The 23,140-nt window shown below is 38.5% G+C and overlaps 1 protein-coding gene across 3 annotated transcripts in view; it reads right to left on the minus strand.

Moving 5' to 3' along the window:
- The window catches only part of ssh1b (slingshot protein phosphatase 1b), a 107,899-nt gene that overhangs the window by 54,357 nt on the left and 30,402 nt on the right, over window positions 1–23,140 (minus strand). For 2 of the 3 annotated variants that reach the window (XM_026921990.3, XM_026921992.3), the window contains exons 2-5: window positions 8,984–9,018; window positions 8,801–8,901; window positions 7,374–7,438; window positions 7,115–7,236 (exon numbers count right to left, since the gene is read on the minus strand). The exons of the other annotated variant lie outside the window; for it this stretch is intronic. In XM_026921990.3, coding sequence (XP_026777791.2) covers window positions 7,115–7,236; window positions 7,374–7,438; window positions 8,801–8,901; window positions 8,984–9,018 — 323 coding nt within the window. The remainder of the gene's footprint in view (window positions 1–7,114; window positions 7,237–7,373; window positions 7,439–8,800; window positions 8,902–8,983; window positions 9,019–23,140) is intronic. 3 annotated transcript variants of the gene reach the window in all.

Here is a 23,140-nt window from a genome sequence, read left to right on the forward strand (position 1 = left end):
GAGAAGTCACAAATTTCTTAAATAAAAAACTCTCGGAATCTTCGAGGGAAACAAGAATCTGAATTTGACATTGAGAGGTTAAAAAGTTATGAGCCGTTTTATGAATTTTCAAATTATAGTGCTGTACCAAGTTCAAAATAGGTCACACAGAAGCTGAGATATGCCCTCACTTCCTGTTTGGTGGTTTGGCTATCAAATTTGTTTGTGCATTATTGATGAACTGTCCCGTAGATCAAAAATCAGAGAAAGAATTTTTTTCTGGCCTCATGGTCTCATGATGCTGGATATCAAATTTGATAGATAGATAGATAGATAGATAGATAGATAGATTAATACCAGAGAGAAATTCACAGATTACAACAGCAATGCAAAAAAGTAGTGTGTGCAACAAGACTATTCAGAATAGTAAAAATAAACAAACATATTCAGTACAAAATTATAAAATATAATATTGGATATACAGTGAGTATAGCCGTATATACACGAGGCTTCTGAGTAAATGTGAAAGTGCAATACTGGAGTATTAACAGTATAAATTATAAAGTGAATATAGCCATATTTTGTATACACAAGTCCTCTGAGTGACATGAAAGTGTCAGTGCATTACTGGAATATTAATCCCAGGGAAAATGAATGATTATAATGTATGGTGCAAACAGTGCAAAACAGTAGGTATGGAACCCTGGTGGTGCAGTAGAGTAGCTGTGATCAAAAGAGTGACCACAGTTGTTTAGTTTTACAGTGCAATAATATTACGAGTAACATCAGTAAGCAGTATGCAACCCAGTGCAAAAATGTAATGAATGTCCAATGAGTTTATTCTAGGTGCACAATAATGTCCCAACACAGTGATGAAGTATTATACAGGGTGATCACACTGTTGGTAAGAATGGCCTCCTGTACCATTCCTTGCTACAGTGGAGCTGAATGAGACTTTTACTGAAGGTGCTCTACTGTTTGAGCAGTAGGGTGTGAAGGGACACCTTTCCAGAACCACATCAAAACTGTCTAGGTGGCATCCCAGAACAGAGCCAGCCTTCTTTATCAGTTTATTCTTTATCCTGTCTATCCCTGATCCACCCAACCACTACAGAGCTGTCAGAAACTTTCTGCAGGTGACAGAGTTCCGACTTGTACTGAAGTCAGTGGTGTACAGGGTGAAGAGGAATGGGGATAGCACAGTTCTCTGTGGTGCTCCAGTGCTGCTCAGTAGCTGCTTGGACAGGCAGCTCCCCAGCCACATGAAACGAGGTCTGTCTTAAAGACCCAGGAGATCATGGAGGTGCTGACCTGCATTCTAACCATCTTGATCCTTCTTAGTAGGAGGGGTTGGATGGTGTTGAATGCACTTGAAAAATCAAATGTGATTCTTACTGTGGTATTGTTGCAATCCAAATGTGAGTGTACTGTCTAGAGTGAATAGATTATTGCATCGTCCATGCCTGGCAGGCAAACTGCAGGGGGTTCCAGAAATTAGCTCATCTGAGGTGGTCTGTAGTTGTTCAGGGATGAGGGAGCCATCTTCTTTGGAACAGGGACCATACAGGATGTTTTCTACAGCAATGGCACCCTCTCCTGATAAAGGCTCAGGTTGAAGAGGTGCTGAAGAATGCCACATAGCTGGCTGGCACAGACCCTCAGCACCCTTGGGCTAATACCATCATGCAGCCTTACCTAGGTTTAGCTTCTTCAGCTTCTTAGATAGTTGTAACTGATAGGTGGAGGGTTGGGAAGTGGGAAGATGGCCTTGGGGGTTAGAGCGAGGGTGAGTGGTTGTGGGGTGAGTGTGGTGGGGGGAGGGAGTGGGGGAAATGGGCAAGGATGTGTGGCTGCTGCAGGTGGGGGAAGATGATGGGATGCTGAACCTGCTGAAAAACACATTCAGCTCACTGGCTCTGCCCAGCTCACTGGCTGCTGCTTCACATTGAAGCCAGTGATTTTCTTCATGCAAGCCCATACATTGTTTGCATTGTTCTGTTGAAGCCTGCCCTCCAGCTTCCTTCTGTAGGCTTCCTTGTTCTCTCTGTGGCTTACCTTCAACTTATTCCTGCATCCTCCTCATCTGCTCTTTGTTCCTCTGCCTGAAGGCCTGCTTCTTCTTGTTCAGCAATTCCTTCAGGTCCTTGTTGATCTAGGGCACGTTGTTGCGAAAACAGCATACCCTTCTTACTGGGACAATGGTATCTGAGCAAAAAATAATATAGACTATATAATATATGATGCAGTCTCTCATGCTGTTAATGTCTTCCCCAATGGCTCACGCAACACCTCTCAGTCTGTGGTCTAAAAACAGACCTGCAGAGCTTCCTCAGCTTCCTGGGCCACCTCCTTATTGTCTCCTTTGTCAAAGACTGCCTTTGGACAACCAGCAGGTATGTGGGTGTCAGAAGAACCAGGTTGTGGTCAGACCTTTCAAGCAGGGGCAGAGCAGATGAACTGTATGTAACTTTTACATTTGCATACAGACGGTCCAGTGTACTGGAATGTAAACAATTTGCACCTTTGAACCTTAAAGGAAAATTAAGTCAAGAATCCTGATTGGCTGTTGAGCAGTTTCATGCATTTGTGAATTATAGTGCCACCTAGAGGTGAATTTAGACAAAACTTCTTAGAAGCCCTTAAGATGAGGTCATTGGTCAGAATACATCACACTCTTGTTGAGACATGCTCTCACTTCCTGTCTGGCAGCTTTGCCATCAAATTCGTTTGTGCTTTTTGGACAAACCGTTCTGTATATCAAAAATCGGAAAAACAACTTTTTTTTTCAGGTTGGTGTCACGATGCTGTGATTCAAATTTGTTGATGATTGGACAAAGTTTGTAGGAGAAGAAGTGAAAAAAACATTTTTGAAATAACTCAAAATGGTGGAAACTCCAATATAGCAGAAATTAAAACCATGGTGGTGTCCGCTGAACTTGCTTTGACCAAAAGAATCAGAAGAAAGTGAAATCATGTTTCTACAACATTATTATCATTGTAAACGTTATTATTCTAAACGTATGTTCATATTTGTCCTCTTGATGCCAAGTTTAATAAAAAGCATAAGCCTTCTACGGGCTGCCATTGACTCCCATAGAAGGGTAATAGTAATAATAATAATAATACATACATACATACATACATACAATCACTATAGGGTGCCTACCCTTTCATTCACAGTTATAGGTTCCTTCTAAATAATAGGCAAAAATGTAATACAACACCACAGTTACAAAAATGTCAATATATGACCAGAAACCTGATTGATAGTCAGCTAAATCTAGTTTTCTGGATTTTAATTAACTGTTTTAATAATATCTGAAATGTGGAATACAAATAGGAACAGCAAGAACGCTTATTCATAAAGATTTATAGCTTGAAGCTGTCATCTTGTGGTTTAATATGATATTGCACCTTATATATATTAAAATTGTATATATTAAAATGCACCACAAATCAAGTTGACCTATAAAATATTTGTTAACTGGGTGCTCTTTGATGAAAATACATCAAAACTGGCTTGACATATTAGCATGACATTTTCAACAGATGTTTAAAAATTTGCATGAATTGAGAATAGACTCAAAATGTACTCTTTTAAAATATGGTCTTCCAATGGCACCCCAACAACACTGGCCATTCTGGCTTTTGTCACATAGCCCATTTATAATATTAAATTCATTGTCCATTTATTTTTAGTTTATTTTTTAGTTTATTTAAAACAAGACTGCAAATGGATTTTATTGGTATTTCTCAGCTTTTTTTTTAAATGTCATAAAAATAAATCTTGGCAACAGTCACTAAAATATTCTACAGTATTATTATGGCTTTAAATTTACTGCAGTAGAACTAAGGATTTGTTCTAATTCGGGTTTATGAAGATTTTTTTAAGAGTCATGTTGCCACCTTGTGGTGTAATATGATACTTAACATATTATTCATTACCCAAAAAACAGCAGGTAACCACAAATTTTGTTGGATATTTATAAATGTCAAAATGTTAAGCATAGTCTCCACTGTGTCTTTTACCACCATCATAATATGCCATAAATCCCAGGATTAGTTAACAAAAATAAGTTTATTTTATGCAAAGTATTATAAATGTGATTGGGCATGATTCCCCAGTAAATACAGGCCATAAATCCTAGGATTAGTTCACACAAATAAGTATAGGATATTATGCAAATTACCATAAATATGAGTGAGCATGGCTAAATGAGGCGACTTTATGGCTTGGATTAATGAATAAGAATTTTCAATGATCACTTTATTTTACAAGAGATATGCTTTTTAATGTGCAAATCAGATATACTAATCCCAACGAACAATTAAACAATAAATTATTTAGATATCTTCAAAACGTTGTGATAAACATGCCTTTCAACTTTCATTCAAATCCATCAAAGCAGTCCTGAATTATAGCTGTTTGAGTAAATGAAGCTTCACCCCTCTAGTCAGGCCCAGATTAAGACCACACAGGGCCCTGGGGCTATGACAGAAAATAAATAAGAAGAAAGAAAAATCCTTCATAGTTCTCTAGTTCTCTACACCACAGGCAGCTAGTTCTCACGTAGAACATAGTTGTTGCATAGAACAATAAAACAGTGATAGATGAACGTACTACAAATGTTTTGTGACGGCAGGTTAAGGCTATAACTGTGACGTGTGTGCTACAATGTGATTGACTAATGGCCGCCCTGTTTTTGTTATGTTACACTTACATGCAGCCTAATAAATTAAAGTTAAACAGAAGAAGAAGAAGAATCATGTAACCTTTACATCCAGTTACTTTAAAATCAATTATGCTATTTTTGAATAAATATACAGTCCCCTCCAAATATATTGGAATGGCAAGGCCGATTCTTTTGGTTTTGCTATACACTGAAGACATTTGGGTTTGAGATCAAAAGATGAATATGGGGTGATAGATCAGAATTTCAGCTTTTAATTCCCTGATATTTAGATCTACATGTGTTAAACTTGGAATGTGGCACATTTGGTGGCAACACCCAATTTTTAGGTGATCAAAAGTATAGGAACAGACAGCCTTAAAGCAAATTAAGTAAATAACATCTTGTGTTAAAACTTTCGTTGCATATCCCTTGCTTGCAGTAACTACATCAAGCCAACAAACCAGTGACATCAAACTGCTGCATTCTTCTTTTCCAGGCTTGTACCACAGCTTCTTTCAGTTGTTTGTTTTGGGGGAGTTTCTCCCTTCAATCTCCTCTTCAGGAGATGAAATGCATGCTGAATTGGATTAAGGTCTGGTGATTGACTTGGCCAGTCTAAAACCTTCCATTTTTCCCCTGATGAAGTATTTTGTGGTGTTGGCAGTGTGTTTTGGGTCATTATCTTGCTGAATGATGAAGATCCTCTCAATTAGATTGGATGCCTTTCTCTGTACATTGTCAGACAGAATGTTTATGTAGACTTCTAAATTCATTCTGCTGCTACCATCATGAGTTACCTCATCAATAAAGATTAGTGAGCCCATACCAGAAGCAGCCATGCAAGCCCAAGCCATGACACTACCTCTACTGTGCTTAACTGATAAGCTCGTATGTTTACAGTCATCAGCAGATCCTTTTCTGGTCCAGACTTTGGCCTTTCCATCACTTTGGTAGAGGTTAATCTTGGTTCCAGAACTTTTGTGGCTCATGTCTGTATTTCTTTGCGAATTCTAATCTGGCCTTCCGATTCTTACTGCTGATGAGTGGGTTGCATCTTGTGGTGTGGCTTCTATATTTCTGCTCTTGAAGTCTACTTTGAATGGATTGTGATACCTTCACCTCTGCCCTGTAGAGGTTGATGATGATGTCATTGACTGTTTTGGGTTTTTCTTCATAGCTCTCACAATGTTTCTGGCATCAGCTGTTGTTTTTTCCTTGGCCAACCTGTTCAATGTCTGGTTGTTAATACACCAGTGGTTTCTTTCTTTATAAGGACATTCTTTTTCTTTTATAAATGTTAACGTCCTTACATTGCCTATAAAGACGAAAATCCAGTTTGCTCCTGGTTTTATAAATCATGCACATTTCCTTGGGGATTATAGTTTTTAGCAATGTTTGCTATTTCTAGAAGTTGCATTCTAATTTTTAGAGGCCTTGTGCCATTGTTAGAGGCGCTTTGCCATTTCAAGAGCCATTATGCCATTTGGAGATGTTTGGGTAACTTTACACGGAATTTTAAGTGGTTAAAGATAATTCCTTCAATTTTGGATGGACAAGCACTTGGGGCATCTCAGAGAGCAGGAATGGAATAGATATCACCATTTACTTTGAACATATAAACATTTGTATGAAAAAAAACCCAACTATTGTTTTTTTTTTTTGGAACTTTTCTCTGAATATATTGCCCCTAGTAAGTTAAGTATAAAAAGATATATTTATTAAAAACTGCAAATTCTTAAAATGAGATAAAGTTTCCAATTTTGACCAAGAAAAAGCATAGCAAATTTTATCTTCCTACATTAAACTGCTGAGAAGTACAGTCCTAACAAAAACAATAGAGTTCTGGCATTTATGTGCTTGGACCCCTAATAAAATATAAAGTATACACAGTGTATATATATGATTTTTAAAAATTCACAATTTTTTGCTTGCATCAGCCCAATAACGATACTGCCATCTCTAATTATCATGAAAATAAAAATGTTTCATGGTTTGTGTTTTACATTGTCTTTGAAACATAACAGGGAGTTAATATTTACTTAACTGATCAAGCCAAAAAAAAATCATTATCACACTTAAAAATATGACATATTACGCAGCACTACTCCAACATTTAATTGGAATTAGTATACGTGTTCACTACCAGTTAAAAGTTTGGACACTACTGCTAATAGAAAGGTTTTCTACATGTTCTACATATTTTCGACTATTCTAGAATAATAATGAAGATATTAAAAACATAACAAGGAAATATGCAGCAACCAAGAAAATTGTTAAACAAATGAAAAATATTTTATGTTTTAAATTCTTAACAGTATTCCTGATAAAGGTTTAGATACTCTTGCCAATTCCTTCACTAGATTTACCCAAGAGGCTTTTTTCACAAACAGGCCAAACACTTGTTTAATGCTTAAAAACTTCTGTTTTTGTATGAAAATTTGACGTTTAAGCAAAAAGCTTACTTGTCTTTAGTTGTAAAGTCCATACCAACCAGTATGCTCTCCTCTTTGTCCTGATGACTGTTTGTGTCAACAGCCACCATGTAGCGTATATGATCTGACCAGCTGCTCTCCAATCTTACAGCCTGGTGAAACACACAGTTTGACTTTTCTAACAGAGGAAACAACCCTGAGCAGCTAGCAGTATCTCATTTTTAGATTATGCTCATTTCCACGTAATATCAGTAAGTTTTATGTCGGCATCAGATATAAATGTGCTCACCAGTTTCACCCTGTCCTCACAGCGGAGGGTGTTAAGCATCACTTGCAGGTGTTGTGGTAGATCACCTACAGCAAAAAGCACACAGATATGCAAGAACACAGAAAGTGGGGGTGCAGAGCGTTCTAATAATAATGATACACAGATAAACAAAAAAGAAATAAACTTGAAAATCTAGTATTTTTAGTACTTTTTAAGTTTGTATGTCGGAGATGGTATTCCTCTTATAGTATGCCAATGATTACAATTTTTAATTTATTAATGAATGACACTTTTTAATGGTTTCATGTCATGGAACATTCACAAGACACTAGTCTTAACTCGTTAACATTAAGAGATCCTGGTGAGGGATTTCTTTCCCCTCAGAAAGTATTGGAAATGCAAAGCCAATTCTTTTGTTTGGCTATACGCTGAAGACACTGGGTTTGAGATCAAAAGATGGCTATGAGATGATTTCATTTCCTGATATTTACAGCTAGATTTGTTAAACAACTTAGAACATGGCACCTTTTGTTTAAACCACCTATTTTTGAGTGATCAAGTGATCAAAAATATTGGAACATGTGACTGCCAGGTGTTACTTGTTGCCCAGGTGTGCCCTGTTAGATTGAATGTTTAAACAATTTATAGCTCTGAATGTCTGCTCTTGGTTTAAGCCCTGGGTTTTGCCTGTGAAGACTGCATTGTTTGTTAAAAATGATAAACCAACATGAGAACAGACACCTATCTATGGGAGAAAAGCAAACCATTCTGTAACTGAGAAAAGAGGGAAAATGGATTAGAGCCATTGCACAAGCATTGGACATATCCAATACAGCAATTTGGAATATCCTGAAAAAGAATGAAACCACTGTTGTACTAACAACCAGACATGGAACAGGTTAGCCAAGAAAAACAGTTGATGACAGAAACTTTGTGAGAGCTGTGAAGAAAAAACAACAAACAGTCAGTGACATCACCACCATTCTCCCCAGGGATGACAATCCACCATTATGGTCTTCAGTGTATAGCAAAAACAAAAGAACTGGCCTTGCCATTCCAGTACTTTCAGACGGGACTGTAGCTATTATAACGTAATCAATAACCGGAACTAACCACCATTTTGGGAAACTTACTGACTTTTAATAGCGCCTACAGTCAAGACTACATCCATAAATTATTTGACTGTAATTTGAACATGCCACAAGTCTAGCAACCCCCAGTAAAACGCCTACCCACATACCAGCAGATATGATATGTAATTCTATAATCCCTTACAGACTTTCATTTGATGCCACAACTGACATTATGGGATGTTTAATGCGCTGTTATATTTTACATTCTGGCACAACAGCCATAATGTTTTTGGAATCTTCTATAGTAGGAGATAGTAGAAGACCTCTGGAAGAGAACATGGATCTTCAGCAGAAAACACTGACGCATATGTTTACCTGTATTTTCTTGATGCGTCTGTGTTTTCGGACAATTAGCACTGCCACCCTGCTGTAAAAAGAGGGCTGCCCCCTTCACCATAATAAAACTTTCGCAGAAGCTGAAACACACACAGTTGTATGTAGTTTTTAATAAATAACAATGTATAGCCATTAAAAAGACAGTGTGTTCCTAAACTTTACCTAGAATCTGTTTTCTGATCATCACTCGCCAAATCCTGAAAAAGAAAACATTTCAACATTTGTCTCTTTTCAAGACAAAAATTTAAAGGTATAACATGAAGTAAATTTTTAACGTAGCAATGTTTTCTTAGGGTGTCACAGTTTCACAGCAGGTTGTGTTGTCACCTCACAGCCCCAGGGGCCCCATTGTTTTTATCCTAAACTCGGATTAGTGTCTGTGTGGAGTAACACAGCGTTCCCTGCATAGGCTCTGGATCCACCACAACCCTGAGCATGAAAAATGAAGCTGAATGAATGAATGAATGAATGAATGAATGAATGTGTTCTTTTGCAGCAAACTGGTAAACAGCCAAGTCATGATGTCAGATGTATTATTATTTAAATGACTTTTGAATGAAACTTTCAGTATGTTACAACCATTGTCTCTATAAATATCTCTATACACAGTCAGGTACATAAATATTTGGACATTGACAAAGTTATTGTTATTTTAGCTGTCTATAACAGAAAGTGGAGTTGAAATTAAATAATAAATATGAGAATTTTAGACTTTCAACTTTAATTTGTATTTCCATCCAAACAGGGTGAACGATGTAGGGATTGCAGCACTTTTGTATGTGACCTACCCCAAACTTCCACCCCCCCCCCTTCCTCCAGGCAGTAGAGATATCTGTATCAAAGTCAACAATCAAGAGAAGACTTGATCACCACAGTAAATAAAGACGGTTTACCACAAGATGTAAACCACCGGTAAACCTCAACAGGAAGACCAAATTAGAGTTTTCCAACAACATCTAGAGCAAAACATCTCAAACAAAATCCTATGGACAGATAAGACAAAAATCAACTTGTACCAGAATGATGGGAAGAGAAGAGTACAGAGAAGCGACTGCTTATGATTCGATGACCACCTCATCTTATGGCATGGGCATATATGGCTGCCAATGGAACTGGCTCCCTTGCATTTATTGATGATATGACTGCTGACAAAAGCAGCAAGATGAATTCTGAAGTGTATAGGGCTATATTATGTGCTCAGATTCAGCAAAATGCTTCAAAACTCATTGGACAGCACTTCACACTGCAGAAGAACAATGACCCAAAGCATATTTCAAAAGCAACCCCAGACTTTGTTAAGGCAAAGAAATATTCTACAATGGCCAAGTCAAGCACCTGACCTGAATCCAACTGAGCATGCATTTCACTTGAAGGCAAAACTGAAGACAAAACAACCCAAGAACAAACTGGAACTGAAGACAGCCGCAGTAAAATATTGGCAGTGCATCACCAGGGAAGAAACTCATTGTCTGGTGATGCTTATGTGTTCCAGATTTCAGGAAGTCATTGACTGCAAAAAATTTGTACCCCAGCATTAAAAATGACAATGTAATTTATGATTACTGTTGGAGAATTTTGTTTCTTTGTGTTACCCTTTCATAACTTTCTATATGATGATTCTATCAGTGAGCATTCCTGTGCAGATTAGTTGTTTAAGGATATAGGGAACCAGCTTCTGAAGCTTTTATTACCTACTAAGGTGATGTAAAAACTTGTATGCCCTTCTTGTATGCCCTTCAGAGGAGCTATGCCTCCTCTGATTGTGGGGTCACTTCTATGGTATAGCTGAAGTGATAACTCACTGCTGCTGTATTGCTGAGGTGTGCTCCCTATGCAGAGAAAGAATGAACCTCTCTCCTCTTGATCTAGGGCTGCATGATATATCGCAAAATTATCGTTATCACGATAATGGTATATGCGATATCCATATCGCAGAGAGGTGCGATAAATTAAATTTATTTTATGTGCCAAGCATTTGTGTGTTGCACAGAGCAGAGAGTGGAAAATAAATATGGCGTAAGTAGAAACAAGTGAAGAAAATGACAGCAACGAAGAACTTACATCTGAAATATGGCAATATTTTGGCTTCAAGAGAGAAGACGTGTCACAAATGCAGGTACTGTATAAGTCGTGCCGAAAAATTGTGGTCACGTCGAGAGGAAATACAACTAATCTCCAGCGTCATCTGGAACACAACCACAGGGAGCTATATGAAGACTTCCAAAAGTGTAAGGCCAAATCTAACAAAAGTGCTAACGAAATGCCAGGTAACAATAAGGGAGTCGTACAGACAACCATTGATCAAAGTTTTGCAAGTGTAACGCCTTATGGAAAAACATCGCAACGCCACAAGGAATTAACAGAAGCTACGCTTTTTAGCTAAAGACATGATGCCTCTTAACACTGTGAGCAAAGAAGGCTTTGTGAGTCTAATTAACAAATTGGACCGGAGATGTCAGCTGCCATCGAGAAATTATTTTTCTCATGTTGCAATTCCACAGATGTATGACACGTGTGAAGACAGTGAGCTCCGAGCTGCGCCAAGTGGACTTCTACGCAAGTACCACTGACCTGTGGTCCAGTCATACGACTGAGCCCTACATAAGCTTTACCGTTCACTTTCTTACTCAAGACTCCCACCATAGACAGTGAGATGGACCATCTCACTTAGTGGCAACTCCATCAGGTCGACTTCCCACACCTAAGTAAACTAGCCATGAAGTATCTCTGTATACCTGCAAGTAGTTCACCTTCAGAGAGACTTTTTAGTACATCAGGAAATGTTGTGACATGCCAACGCACATGTTTAAAACCTACCCGAGTCAATATGCTAGTTTTCCTGGCAAAAAACCTGGAATAAAATTGCTTTCACAGTTAAGCACATATGGCATTGCATTGTGCTAAAACATAGGTTTACATGTTATTACTTAATGTTTACATGTTAATACGTAATTATTTTATTTTTGTGAATGTTGACAAGATGTTAGTATTTCCACTACATACTAATTTATTTAAGGCCTGTACATTTTCTTTAATAGTATTTTTTATTTAATTTTTTTTAATAATTTTTATTTAAAAAAACAGGCAAGGCAAGGGAATATTTTCTTTAAAAGATGCTCTTGTTTTAAGATGCTCTTGATGATTGCATTGTTACATGTGAATAAAAAAGTAATGTTTGAAAGTAATGCATTTTTTTGTGTTTGCAGGTCTATGGTAGCAGCGAACCAGAAATCAGAATATCTGCCGAGGTTTTCAGTCATTCATAGTGTTTTAAAGTCTATATGTTTGCACCTTCCTTGACATAGGTTTTTTTTTTAGCCTGAATTAGATTTACTTAGATAAGAAGAATATTACCTGTTTATTTTAGTATGATCATTACATATATAAATGATTTAAAAAAAGAAAATTGCTAATAAAAATAGCATTTTTCTAGGGAAATGTTATATCGCAAGAAATATCGTTATCGCAATACTCAACAACAATATCGCATATTGCATATTTTCCCAGTATCGTGCAGCCCTATTATGATCTATAAGATTGTCTGCTGGTTTTATTTAAGCGTCTAAATTAATTTTTTTTTTTTTTTGTGGAAATTTTGAATTCTTCTTACGTTGATCTGACAATATTTCTGAACTCACAGTATAGAGTAGAATGAAAGATGCCAAGAGCTCACAATGAAAAGGACTACTGACATTCACTAAGAGTGGTGATACAATCGCTGCATAAAATAGGTCAAGGCAAGGAGGCAACCGTGCTGAAATAAGGGACTACTGCCATTCCTGAAAGGAGTGGTGGGTTCCAGGTAACCCAAGAGGGGTCTGGTTTGAAATAAAGTACTGCTGGCATTCCTGGGAGATGTAGTGGGGTCCAGGTGACCCAAGAGGTTTCTGGTCTGAAATAAAGGACTACTGCCATTCCAAGAAGGAGTAGGGGGAAGGTCCAGGTCACCCAAGATGGGCTGGTTTTGAAATAATACGGACTACTGCCATTCCTGCAGGGAGTGGTGGGGGGTCTGGGCAACCAACAGCAGACAGAGAGAGGATTATGCTTCAAATACAGGTCTGAAATTGGATGTGATTGTGTGTGTTTAAGTATGTTTAAATGTGCTTGACTATGACTAAATGAATTGCTGTGACTTACTGTGAACTACTGTGACTTTAACTTGCACCATGAACTTAACCTGAACTGACAGTAGTGAACTGCAATGGAAGGAAATTCTAGTAAAGTATCAGAAGTCCCACAGTGATGATTACTAGAAATCCTCTTCGCATGCTAGCTCACTTGAATTTAATTAGAGCAAAGATATTAGATATACACTGCCTCCACTACCGCATCAGCCATCCCCCTTATCTGAGTTGGCATGAAAACCTCCATACCGACCTAAACCACCAAAGTTATTTGGCTAAACTAACTTTCTTAGAGAGACAACACTGGAGAAATAGAGGTTGTAGTGTGGGATTTGGTTCTCTGAACAGTGCAGTCCTGCTGTAATTCACACTGTAATGACATGCCTAGAAACTCCTGCTTCTGATCAGGCACAAATAATGAGCAAACATAACTAAGACCCAGCTGGTACAGCCTATGCAGCCTTAAAATTGTGGGCTTATAATACATATAAACCATCCTGTGAGAAGTTACATTTTGTAGTGTTGCAAGGAGGATGCAGACTAGCTAAACAATTCCATTTTCATGAGTACAGAAATCAAACCCTGATTGTCTCATCTCACACACATTAATTTACTAGGCAGAGATGTCCTATGTAAATGCAATGCCACAATTCATTGTAAAGGTGATGGTCTCTATTTAGAGTTTCCAGAAAATAGAGACAAAAAAATCTGTGTAATCGCACTATTAATCAAGCAGCCATTCCCATCACATCCTTAGTGCCAAACATTAACATGATCTGAACATCCACTCCAGTAAGGCTATGCATTTTACAGTTGTAGGCTGCCTTTTTCTCAATTCAATTGCATCTAGATAGTCACTGTTTCCCTTGGCAACACTAGAGCAGATGCTACTCACTTGCTGTGTGGTTTTAGGCACACACACATCCGAGTAGTGCTGGGCGATTTTCATGATTAATTTGGGTAATTCGAATTAATGTTTCAACACAATTTTCAAAATGTTCTAATCGAGTTTATATTTATATGCAGTCAGGTCCGGAAGTATTTGGACAATGATGGAATTTTTGCAATTTTGCTTTTATACACCACCACAATGGATTTGAAATAAAACAATCAAGATGTGATCGAAGTGTAGACTTTCAGCTTTATTTTAAGAGGTTCCACAAAAATATGGCATTTACCATTTAGGAATTACAGTCATTTTCAACAAAGTACCTCCATTTTCAGGGGCTCAAAGGTATTCGGACAAAGTGACATAATTGTAAATGTAATTTAATACTTGGATGAAAATCCTTTGCAGTCAATGACTGCCTGAAGTCTGGAGCCCATGTTCTCAAAACTCAAATTCTGAGTTTCCTCCCTGGAGATGCTTTGCCAGGCCTTCACTGCAGCCACCTTCAGTCGCTGCTTGTTTGTGGTTCTTTCTGCCTTCAGTCTTGTCTTCAGTAACTGAAAAGCATGCTCTATTGGGTTGAGATCAGGCGACTGACTTGGCCATTGAAGAACATTCCATTTCTTTGCCTTCAAAAAGTCTTGAGTTGCTTCCGCAAGGTCATTATCCACTTGCACTGTGAAGTGGCGTCCTATCAGTTTTGTATCATTTGGCTGAATGTGAGCAGAGAGTATAGCCCTATAACTTCGTGTGGCCTTCACATTAGCTCAAGAACAGTGCATAGAGAGCTTCATGGAATGGGTTTCCATGGCCAAGCAGCTGCATCCAAGCCTTACATCACCAAGTGCAATGCAAAGCGTTGGATGCAGTGTTGTAAAGCACACCGCCACTAGACTCTAGAGCAGTGGAGACGTGTTCTCTGGAGTGACGAATCACGCTTCTCTGTCTGGCAATCCGATGGACGAGTCTGGGTTTGGCGGTTGCCAGGAGAACGGTGAGTGCATTGTGCCAAGTGTAAAGTTCGGTGAAGGGGGGATTATGGTGTGGGGTTGTTTTTCAGGGGTTTTGCTTGGCCCCTTAGTTCCAGTGAAAGGAACTCTTAATGCTTCAGCATACCAAGACATTTTGGACAATTTCATGCTCCCAACTTTGTGGGAACAGTTTGGGGATGGCCCCTTCCTGTTCCAACATGACTGCGCACCAGTGCACAAAGCAAGGTCCATAAAGACATTGATGAGCGAGTTTGGTGTGGAGGAACTTGACTGGCCTGCACAGAGTCCTGACCTCAACCCGATAGAACACCTTTGGGATGAATTAGAGCGGAGACTGCGAGCCAGGCCTTCTCGTCCGACATCAGTCCCTGACCTCACAAATGCACTTCTAGAAGAATGGTAAAAAAATTCCCATAAACACACTCCTAAACCTTGTGGAAAGCCTTCCCAGAAGAGTTGAAGCTGTTATAGCTGCAAAGGGTGGGCCAACTCCATATTAAACCCTACGAATTAAGAATGGGATGTCATTAAAGTTCATGCGCATGTAAAGGCAGACAAAACTTTTGGCAATATAGTGTATATATTTGCATATTTAAATTTTTTACTGAAACATCCATAAATGCTTTTTTAAAAGTTTAAACCAATACAAAGGAAAAAACACAGCCTTCTTAACTTGATAAAAGCACTACTCCCAAACTCTGTGCACTTAGATTAAAAAAAAAAAAAAAAGGCCGAAGAGATAGCACTTTGCCGAGGACTGAGCTTGTAGCAAAGAAAGATTCAAATGTCACTAAAGAGATATGGAATTGGTACAAGTTTGAAAAGTCATTTGAACAAGTTCATGTAAAATATAACGCTGCATTACATCCTAAGCGGAAATTATTTGTCGGGAGTTTCTAGCCTGTGTCGGAATTTAAATTATACCATTTTTTTCCTTTTTCATCAATAATTTTGCGCTATCGTTTTCATTTGTTCTATTTTCACTTTTCTCTTCTAATGCATTTTCTTTTTTTCAAAGAAAAAAAGTTCTTGTTTTTTTGTCTAAAGACAGCAAGTGGAGGCCATCCACTTTGGATCCATCTAAAATATCAACTAATCTTCAACTAAGGTTCGCCCATGGGAGCACCGCTCCACTCCGCTTCACATGTCCAACAGGTTTGCTCTCCTCACTGAAGCACCCGCTGAGAAACCTGAAAGAGCTCTGGTTATAGGTGACTCTATCTTAAGGCATGTGAAATTACCTAGGCCTATAGGGGCATCAGCAGCACTAGTTAGTTGAAAACCAGAAGCCAGTGTGCTGGACATAACAGGTAATCTTAAGGTCTTAGGCAAGCACAGGTTTTTGAAGATAGTTATTCATGTAGGTGCTAATGATATACATCTTCACCAGTCAGAGGTTACTAAAAGTAACACTGTAGAGGTATGTAAACTAGCGAAGGTGATGTTTGATGCAGTAGTGTGCTATGGCCCCATCCCAATACGGTGTGGCGATGTAGCTTACAGCAGGTTACGGTCACTGAACTGCAGGATGTTCAGGGGGTGCACCAAAAACAATGTGGGCTTTATAAATAATTGTAGTAGTTTTGAGAGCAAGGCTGGCCGAGGCAAGGCTGTTAGACTGGGACGGTATCCATCCCACTTGAGAAGGGGCTGTTCTCATTTCTTGCGGTATAGCACATAGTCTCAGAACAGGCCTAGTTTATCGGTAACAATTCAGAAGCAAGGCCAGGGAGCAGACAAGCTGGCTAAACCGAATGTCTGCTAGCTGCATGGAGTCGTCACTCAGGTTCCACTATATTGAGACTGTGTCTGTTCCCTGAGCTAAACAGAAATGTAAAAATAATCAGAGAGTTTGTTTTAATAACCTAATTAATATAAAATTAAATCATACTGAATGCAAGGCCAGCACCTTTGAGCTGAAGCTAAGACTGTTAAATATTAGATCTCTTACAGGTAAAGCACTTATTGTTAATGAAACTATTACTGATCAGGAGTTTAATGTACTGTGTCTAACAGAAATGTGGATTAAACCAAATCAGTATGTAGCATTAAATGAAGCTAGTCCTCCCAGATACAGTTATATACAACAGCCCCGTCTAATTGGCAGAGAAGGAGGTGTCGCAGCTATTTATAATGATAATCTAGGTGACGCACTAAAACCTAGTCATAAATTCAATGTGTGTGAAGTTGTTTATACTAACATAACATATGTAGCCACAAAAAAAAGTCTACCCAGTCGATTCCGCGAATTATTATTTACAGACCTCCAGGACCATATTCTGAATTCCTTTGTGAATTTGCATATTTCATCTCTAACCTGGTTGTTTCTTTAGGCAAATCATTAATTGTTGGAGTCTTTAATATTCATTTTGATATTCCAGAAGACCCTCTGAGAACAGCGGTTGTATCCATTCTATATTCAGTAGGGGTTAATCAGAATGGAATAGGACCCACTCATAATGGTGGTCACACTCTTGATCTACATTGAGGGCATGGTCCTGAAGATATTTATCAAGTTTCATGATGATACATAGATGCATTACTGAGATATACCCTCACAATCTGTTTTTTTTTTTTGCTTTCGTCAGCACGTTACAGGAGAACGAATTTTAAATATCAAAGTCCTTTGATAACTTTTGTTCAGACAGGTGTCAAGATGGTGTGAGCCAAATTTGGTGAAGATTGAACAAAATTTGGAGGAGAAGTAGGAATATATTTCGCTGTCACGAAATTTATTGCATAGCCTCATGTCATGGTCCTGAAGATGCCTACCAAGGTTTGTGTCAGTGCGAAAAGTCATTGCTGAGATACAGCCTAACTTCCTGTTGGTGGCATCAATGTCAGATTCGTTGGCCCATTACAGGCAATTTAGAATAATCAAAATTCTTTTGATAACTTTTATGAGGCTTCGTCTGATGATCATGTGTGCCAAATTTGGTAGCGCAGGAGGAGGAGTAGCGAAAAAACAGTTTTTGACAAAATCCAAGATGGCAGAAAATATAATTAGCTGGAAATTGACGTCATAGGGTTGAACTCATTGAACTTATCTCGACCCAGGGAATCCAGCAATACCTTATAAATTTTGGACACATGGTTCAAAAGTTATGACCATAAACGTACTTCCAAATTAGGCCAAAATTTGACTCAATGGTGGCGCTAGAGCATTCGCAGCACTTGGCCCAAATTTGGTCAGAATGTTCTTTGACCCTTCCCAGTCAGTGTTGCAAATTTCACAACTTTTTACCAGATGGTTCTATGGGCTGCCATAGACACCCTAGCCAGAAGAAGAAGAAGAAAAAGAAAAAGTAAAGGTAGAATAGCAATAGGGTGCCTACACACCTTCAGTGCTTGGCCCCCTAATAATAAGGAATGGTAGAAAAACAATAGGGTGCTATGCACCATCAGCAAAGAAGCTGATTGAATATACCATTGTGGTGGTGCCTTTAGGCCAGCGGTTTCAACAGAATTATTTATAATGGTATAAAATTGCTTTTTATCTCGTTTGGCCAATCAACTTGAATTCCATTACTTTTTGACTGCATGGCCTGAAGATGACCTCATTTTCACGCAAATCGGACAAACGGTCTAGGAGGAATTAGAAAAAGTATGTTTTTCAGAAAATTCAAACAGGAGGAAAATCTAGTCGGGTGGAAATTGAAACCAGCTAAGGAATCAAAAAATTTGTTTCTAGCCCTTATGATTTAAAAGTTATTAGCATAAACATGAGTGCAACTTTGAGTTGTTGGTTGCACTAGATGCTTTGAGATAGAGACTCCAAATTGGCTACAAAGTGTATTGAAACTGTTCCCAAGCAGTGCAAAATTTCATAACTTTCCTGCAAAACTGTTCTTTGGGCTTCCATAGAGTTCAAGAGAGGAAGAAGAAGAGGAATGATAAGAATACTATTGATTACGATAGATGTTTACACACCTGTGGTGCTGGGCCCCTAATAAGAACACTAACGATTATAATAGGTGACTTCGCACATTTGGTGGTTGGCCCCTAATAATAAGAACACTAACAAATACAAAAGGTGTGAATGCATCTTTAGTGCTTGGCCCCTAATAAGAACACTAATGATTACAATAGGTACATATGCACTTGCGGTGCTTGGCCTCTAATAACAAGTGGCAATTATAGGGGTCTAAGCATCACTGGCTCATGTTGATGAAGAGGTCATTCAGTTCTCATATATGGTTTGAAATTATGTGTTTTTACTGAAACATCAACAATCTTGAATATCCACATATAACCACTTGATCAATGGACCATCAGAATTATTTTAAGATATATAAATCTGAGGAACACGTGATGTAACACTTGCCATCTTTTGTTTGTAATACTTTTCTAATTTTAGTTGTACTGTAATGACATACACCGATCAGCTATAACATTAAAACCACCTGTATAATATTGTGTAGGTCCTCCTTGTGCCACCAAAACAGCACTGACCCGTCCAGGCATGAATTCCACAAGACCTCTGAAGGTGTGCTGTGGTATCTGGCACCAAGACATTTGCAGCAGATCCTTTAAGTTGCAAGGTGGAGCCTCCATGGATCAGACTTGTTTGTCCAGCACATCCCACAGATGCTCAGTTAGATTGAGATCTGGGGAATTTGGAGGCTAAGTCAACACCTTGAACTTTTGTCATGATCCTCAAACCATTCCTAAACAATTTTTGCAGTGTGGCAGGGCACATTATCCCGCTGAAAGAGGCCACTGCCATTAGGGAATACTGTTGCCATGAAGGGGTGTACTTGGTCTGCAGCAATGTTTAGGTAGGTGGTGCGTGTCAAAATAACATCTACATGAATGCCAGGACCCAAGGTTTCCCAGCAGAACATTGCCCAGAGGATCACTCTGCCTCCATCGGCTTGCCTAATTCCCATAGTACACACACCCTGCCGTCCATGTGAGGTAAAAGAAAACATGATTCATCAGGCCAGGCCACCTTCTTCCATTGCTGCATGATCCAGTTCTCTCATAGCCAGCACTAACTTTTTCAGCAATTTGTGCTACAGTAGCTCTTCTGTGCGATCGGACCAGACAGGCTAGCCTTCACTCCCCACACACATCAGTGAGCCTTGGGCGCCTATGACCCTGTTGCTGGTTCACTGGCTGTATTCCTTGGACCACTTTTGGTAGGTACTAACCACTGCATATTGGGAGCACCCCACAAGACCTGCTGTTTTGGAGATGCCCTGACCCAGTCATCTAGCCATCCCAATTTGGCCCTCGTCGCTCAGATCTTTATGCCTGCTCATTTTTCCTGCTTCAAACACATCAACATTGAGAACAGACAGTATGCCTAATATATCCCACCTCTTGACAGGTGCCACTGTTATGAGATAATCAATGTTATTCACTTCACCTGTCAGTAGTTTTAATGTTATGGCTGATCAGTGTATTTTAACGTAGCTGAACTATTAATTTGTAGGATATGAATTAGAAATGTGTTTGAGCACAAACTGGTCATATTTGAAACAATATACATTGTTTGTCTTTGAAAGTGTACATACAGAGTTATAGTGTGATACAATTTGTCAACTGTTTTGCTATGTATTTTGCATTTTACGTAATATAATTACGAAAATTGTTAAATCATGTGGGTAATAATAGTATGTTTTGTGCATATGTCGAACAATTGCACTGTGTATTGTTATTGTTTGTAAGGATCTATTTCACAAAACTTTGGCCAGTGTGATAGAATACTTTGTTTCCAACTTGTCTTATTGTAATCTTAAAAGGTTTGCTGACCCAAAAATGAAAATTCTATCATTTACATAATCTCGTGTTGTTTCAGACCCATAAGACTTTCATTCATCTTCAGAACACAAATGAAGATATTTTTAATATTTTCTTATCTTTTTTTTATTTTTAATATTTTCTTATAACTTTTTGTCTGTCCATTTTCAAGCTTTCTGGATGTCTGCTGGTAATGTTATGTTTCCTTTTGGTGGTGTGTATGCTAACTAAACAAGAATTTGACATCTATTATGGAAACGAAGTATTGAATTGTAATAGAATATGGTGCAAAACAGGCTACATGATGGTAAACACTTATGGTTTGCAGTGCTATTCATTAGGGCTGCAATGGTATATGTATGAATGCATATAGGGCTTTTAGTACAGTACTGTAATGATCAAGAGGCCTACATATCATGGTATGTCTGATAGATGTTTTTGCTACGGGTACTCACAATGTGTTTCATTATTTTTATTGTGTCTCGTTGTTTATGAGTGCTGCAGCTTCCATTAACCTGTCACACATATAGCGCTTTTAACATGATTTGCACGAGACACAAGAGAGACAGAGGTTTCAATCAGACACGTATAGTACAATAGTACTCCTACTATTATAATAACATTTATGGTATTTAAATTAGATCATTGTATGTCTCAGAAGAATGATAGATTTTGATTGGTCAGTTGTGCCGTCTATCATTCTGTTATCCCCGATAACAACCGCTACAACTGATATTAGACTGCTTATCCGGGTATTGCGAGTCATCTTGAGGTAATAAAATATTTCAAATTAATATTTTGTGTCCCATTATTTACTTATAGTGGCAAGTAGTCATGTAATAACCATGATAATGTAGTCACGTGGTTGTTATCATAAAATAAACCCCTTTAGGGTGATACATGACCCTTTTATGTCACGTCGGGGTCCTGATTATGCTTTTGGGTTTTATTTTGCAAAAAGAACTGGCTAATTGTATATTATCCTTTACATAGATAACGTTCTGTGATAGGAGTGTTTGTTCTAAATATATACTAGAATGTGACAATATAAGATAATACTATATGTAAGAATTTTTGTTGCTGTTTTTCAGAGTTGTTTTGTTTTTGTTGTTGATTGTGAGAATGGAGAAAAAATCAAAAGTAGAGGTGGAAGGATACCTCCAGGAGGTGTCAGAATTTATGGAGGGAGGAGATCATTACAAGTACTTGACAGCATTGTTACAGGAGGCAGAGAAGAACAGTTGTCTTGTGGTGTTCGACATACAACGGCATCATGTTTTTCAGACTGCAGAGGCAGGGAATTGCTAAAAGTCAGATATAGGTTGCTGAATTATTATTATTATTTTTTTTACTAAATATAAATACTGGTTGTTGTGTGTTAGGTTCTATGGTAAAATTATAAATGGTAAATATGATTATACGTCCAGTTATGCTCTGTGATGTCCTCTTTTTTCCATCACTTAAGAAGAAAGGTGAGATAAGCATCATGATGAATGCATCGTTGTCACTGAGATGCGGCAGCTGGAGCATGCATTTGATGAGTCTTTGGTATTAGTCAGTCTTGCTGTTCTCGACTTCCTGCTATTCTCATGTCGATGAGACGATGCCACACTCCAGCCTCCACTCCTCACTCCCCCACTTCCACTTTCACCTCTCACCTTCACCAATTTCAACAATAAAGAGCACATTCCTCCACATCCCTGCCTTTGGTCTTGCATGTCACAGTGATGATAATGCACCAAAAGCTGGTTTGCCCACTGTCAGAAAAAGAAGGAGAAGTTGCAAAGTCATTCTGGAGTGTTCTCATAGGTAAGTGCCAAACGTAAGATATGTTTTGATTTTTAAAAGATTTTTATTTTTATATAATTTTAAATATATGTCTTGAGGAAGTGGCTTCGTTCTTTAATGCGCCATTTAGAGAATACTGGATTGGATTTTGCATAAAGTGTCGAGGCTGTTTCTTTTTTGTAACTCTTAATTTGGTGTAATTAGTGTTATATTTAAGCAACAAGGCATGAGTGGCCATGCTAATATAGGTCTATTGATCTCTATATTCGACTGGATTGCTCAGAGTTTGAAACTGCCAGTGGAACGTGAAGTCTTCAGAAGTGTTCGAGGAGCCATACTAGGTTTCTGAACCTCCAGGCAAGATCAAGAACTGTAAACCGAATAGGGTCAAAACCAGAAGAGCATACAATAAACAAAGGCCTGGTAACGACTGGTACAGAAAGACACAGAGTGTATTCTTCACATTGAATGAATGGATGTGATTTAGTCCAGGTTTGTGAAATCAGTAATCAGGTGAATGTGAAAGTGAGCGTGTTTGTGTGTTGTAGTCCTTAATGGCCATTTCTGTAGGCCGCGCTGTGTGTTGGGAATTGTAGTTGAACACTGTTTCCGGTGCTGAAATGACAGAACCCCCCCTCCGAGGTGATACCTCCAGGAGCACTTCTTTTCTTAGGCCTCCCCGGGGCATGGACCAGGACGAATGGGGTGTCGTGTATGAAAATCTTGACACTATAAGGGGTCGAGTACGTCATGGGCTGGTACTCAGCACCTTTCCGTA

The sequence above is a fragment of the Pangasianodon hypophthalmus genome, chromosome 27 (genome assembly GCF_027358585.1).
Source record: "Pangasianodon hypophthalmus isolate fPanHyp1 chromosome 27, fPanHyp1.pri, whole genome shotgun sequence".
In the NCBI taxonomy this organism is placed as follows: Eukaryota; Metazoa; Chordata; class Actinopteri; order Siluriformes; family Pangasiidae; genus Pangasianodon; species Pangasianodon hypophthalmus.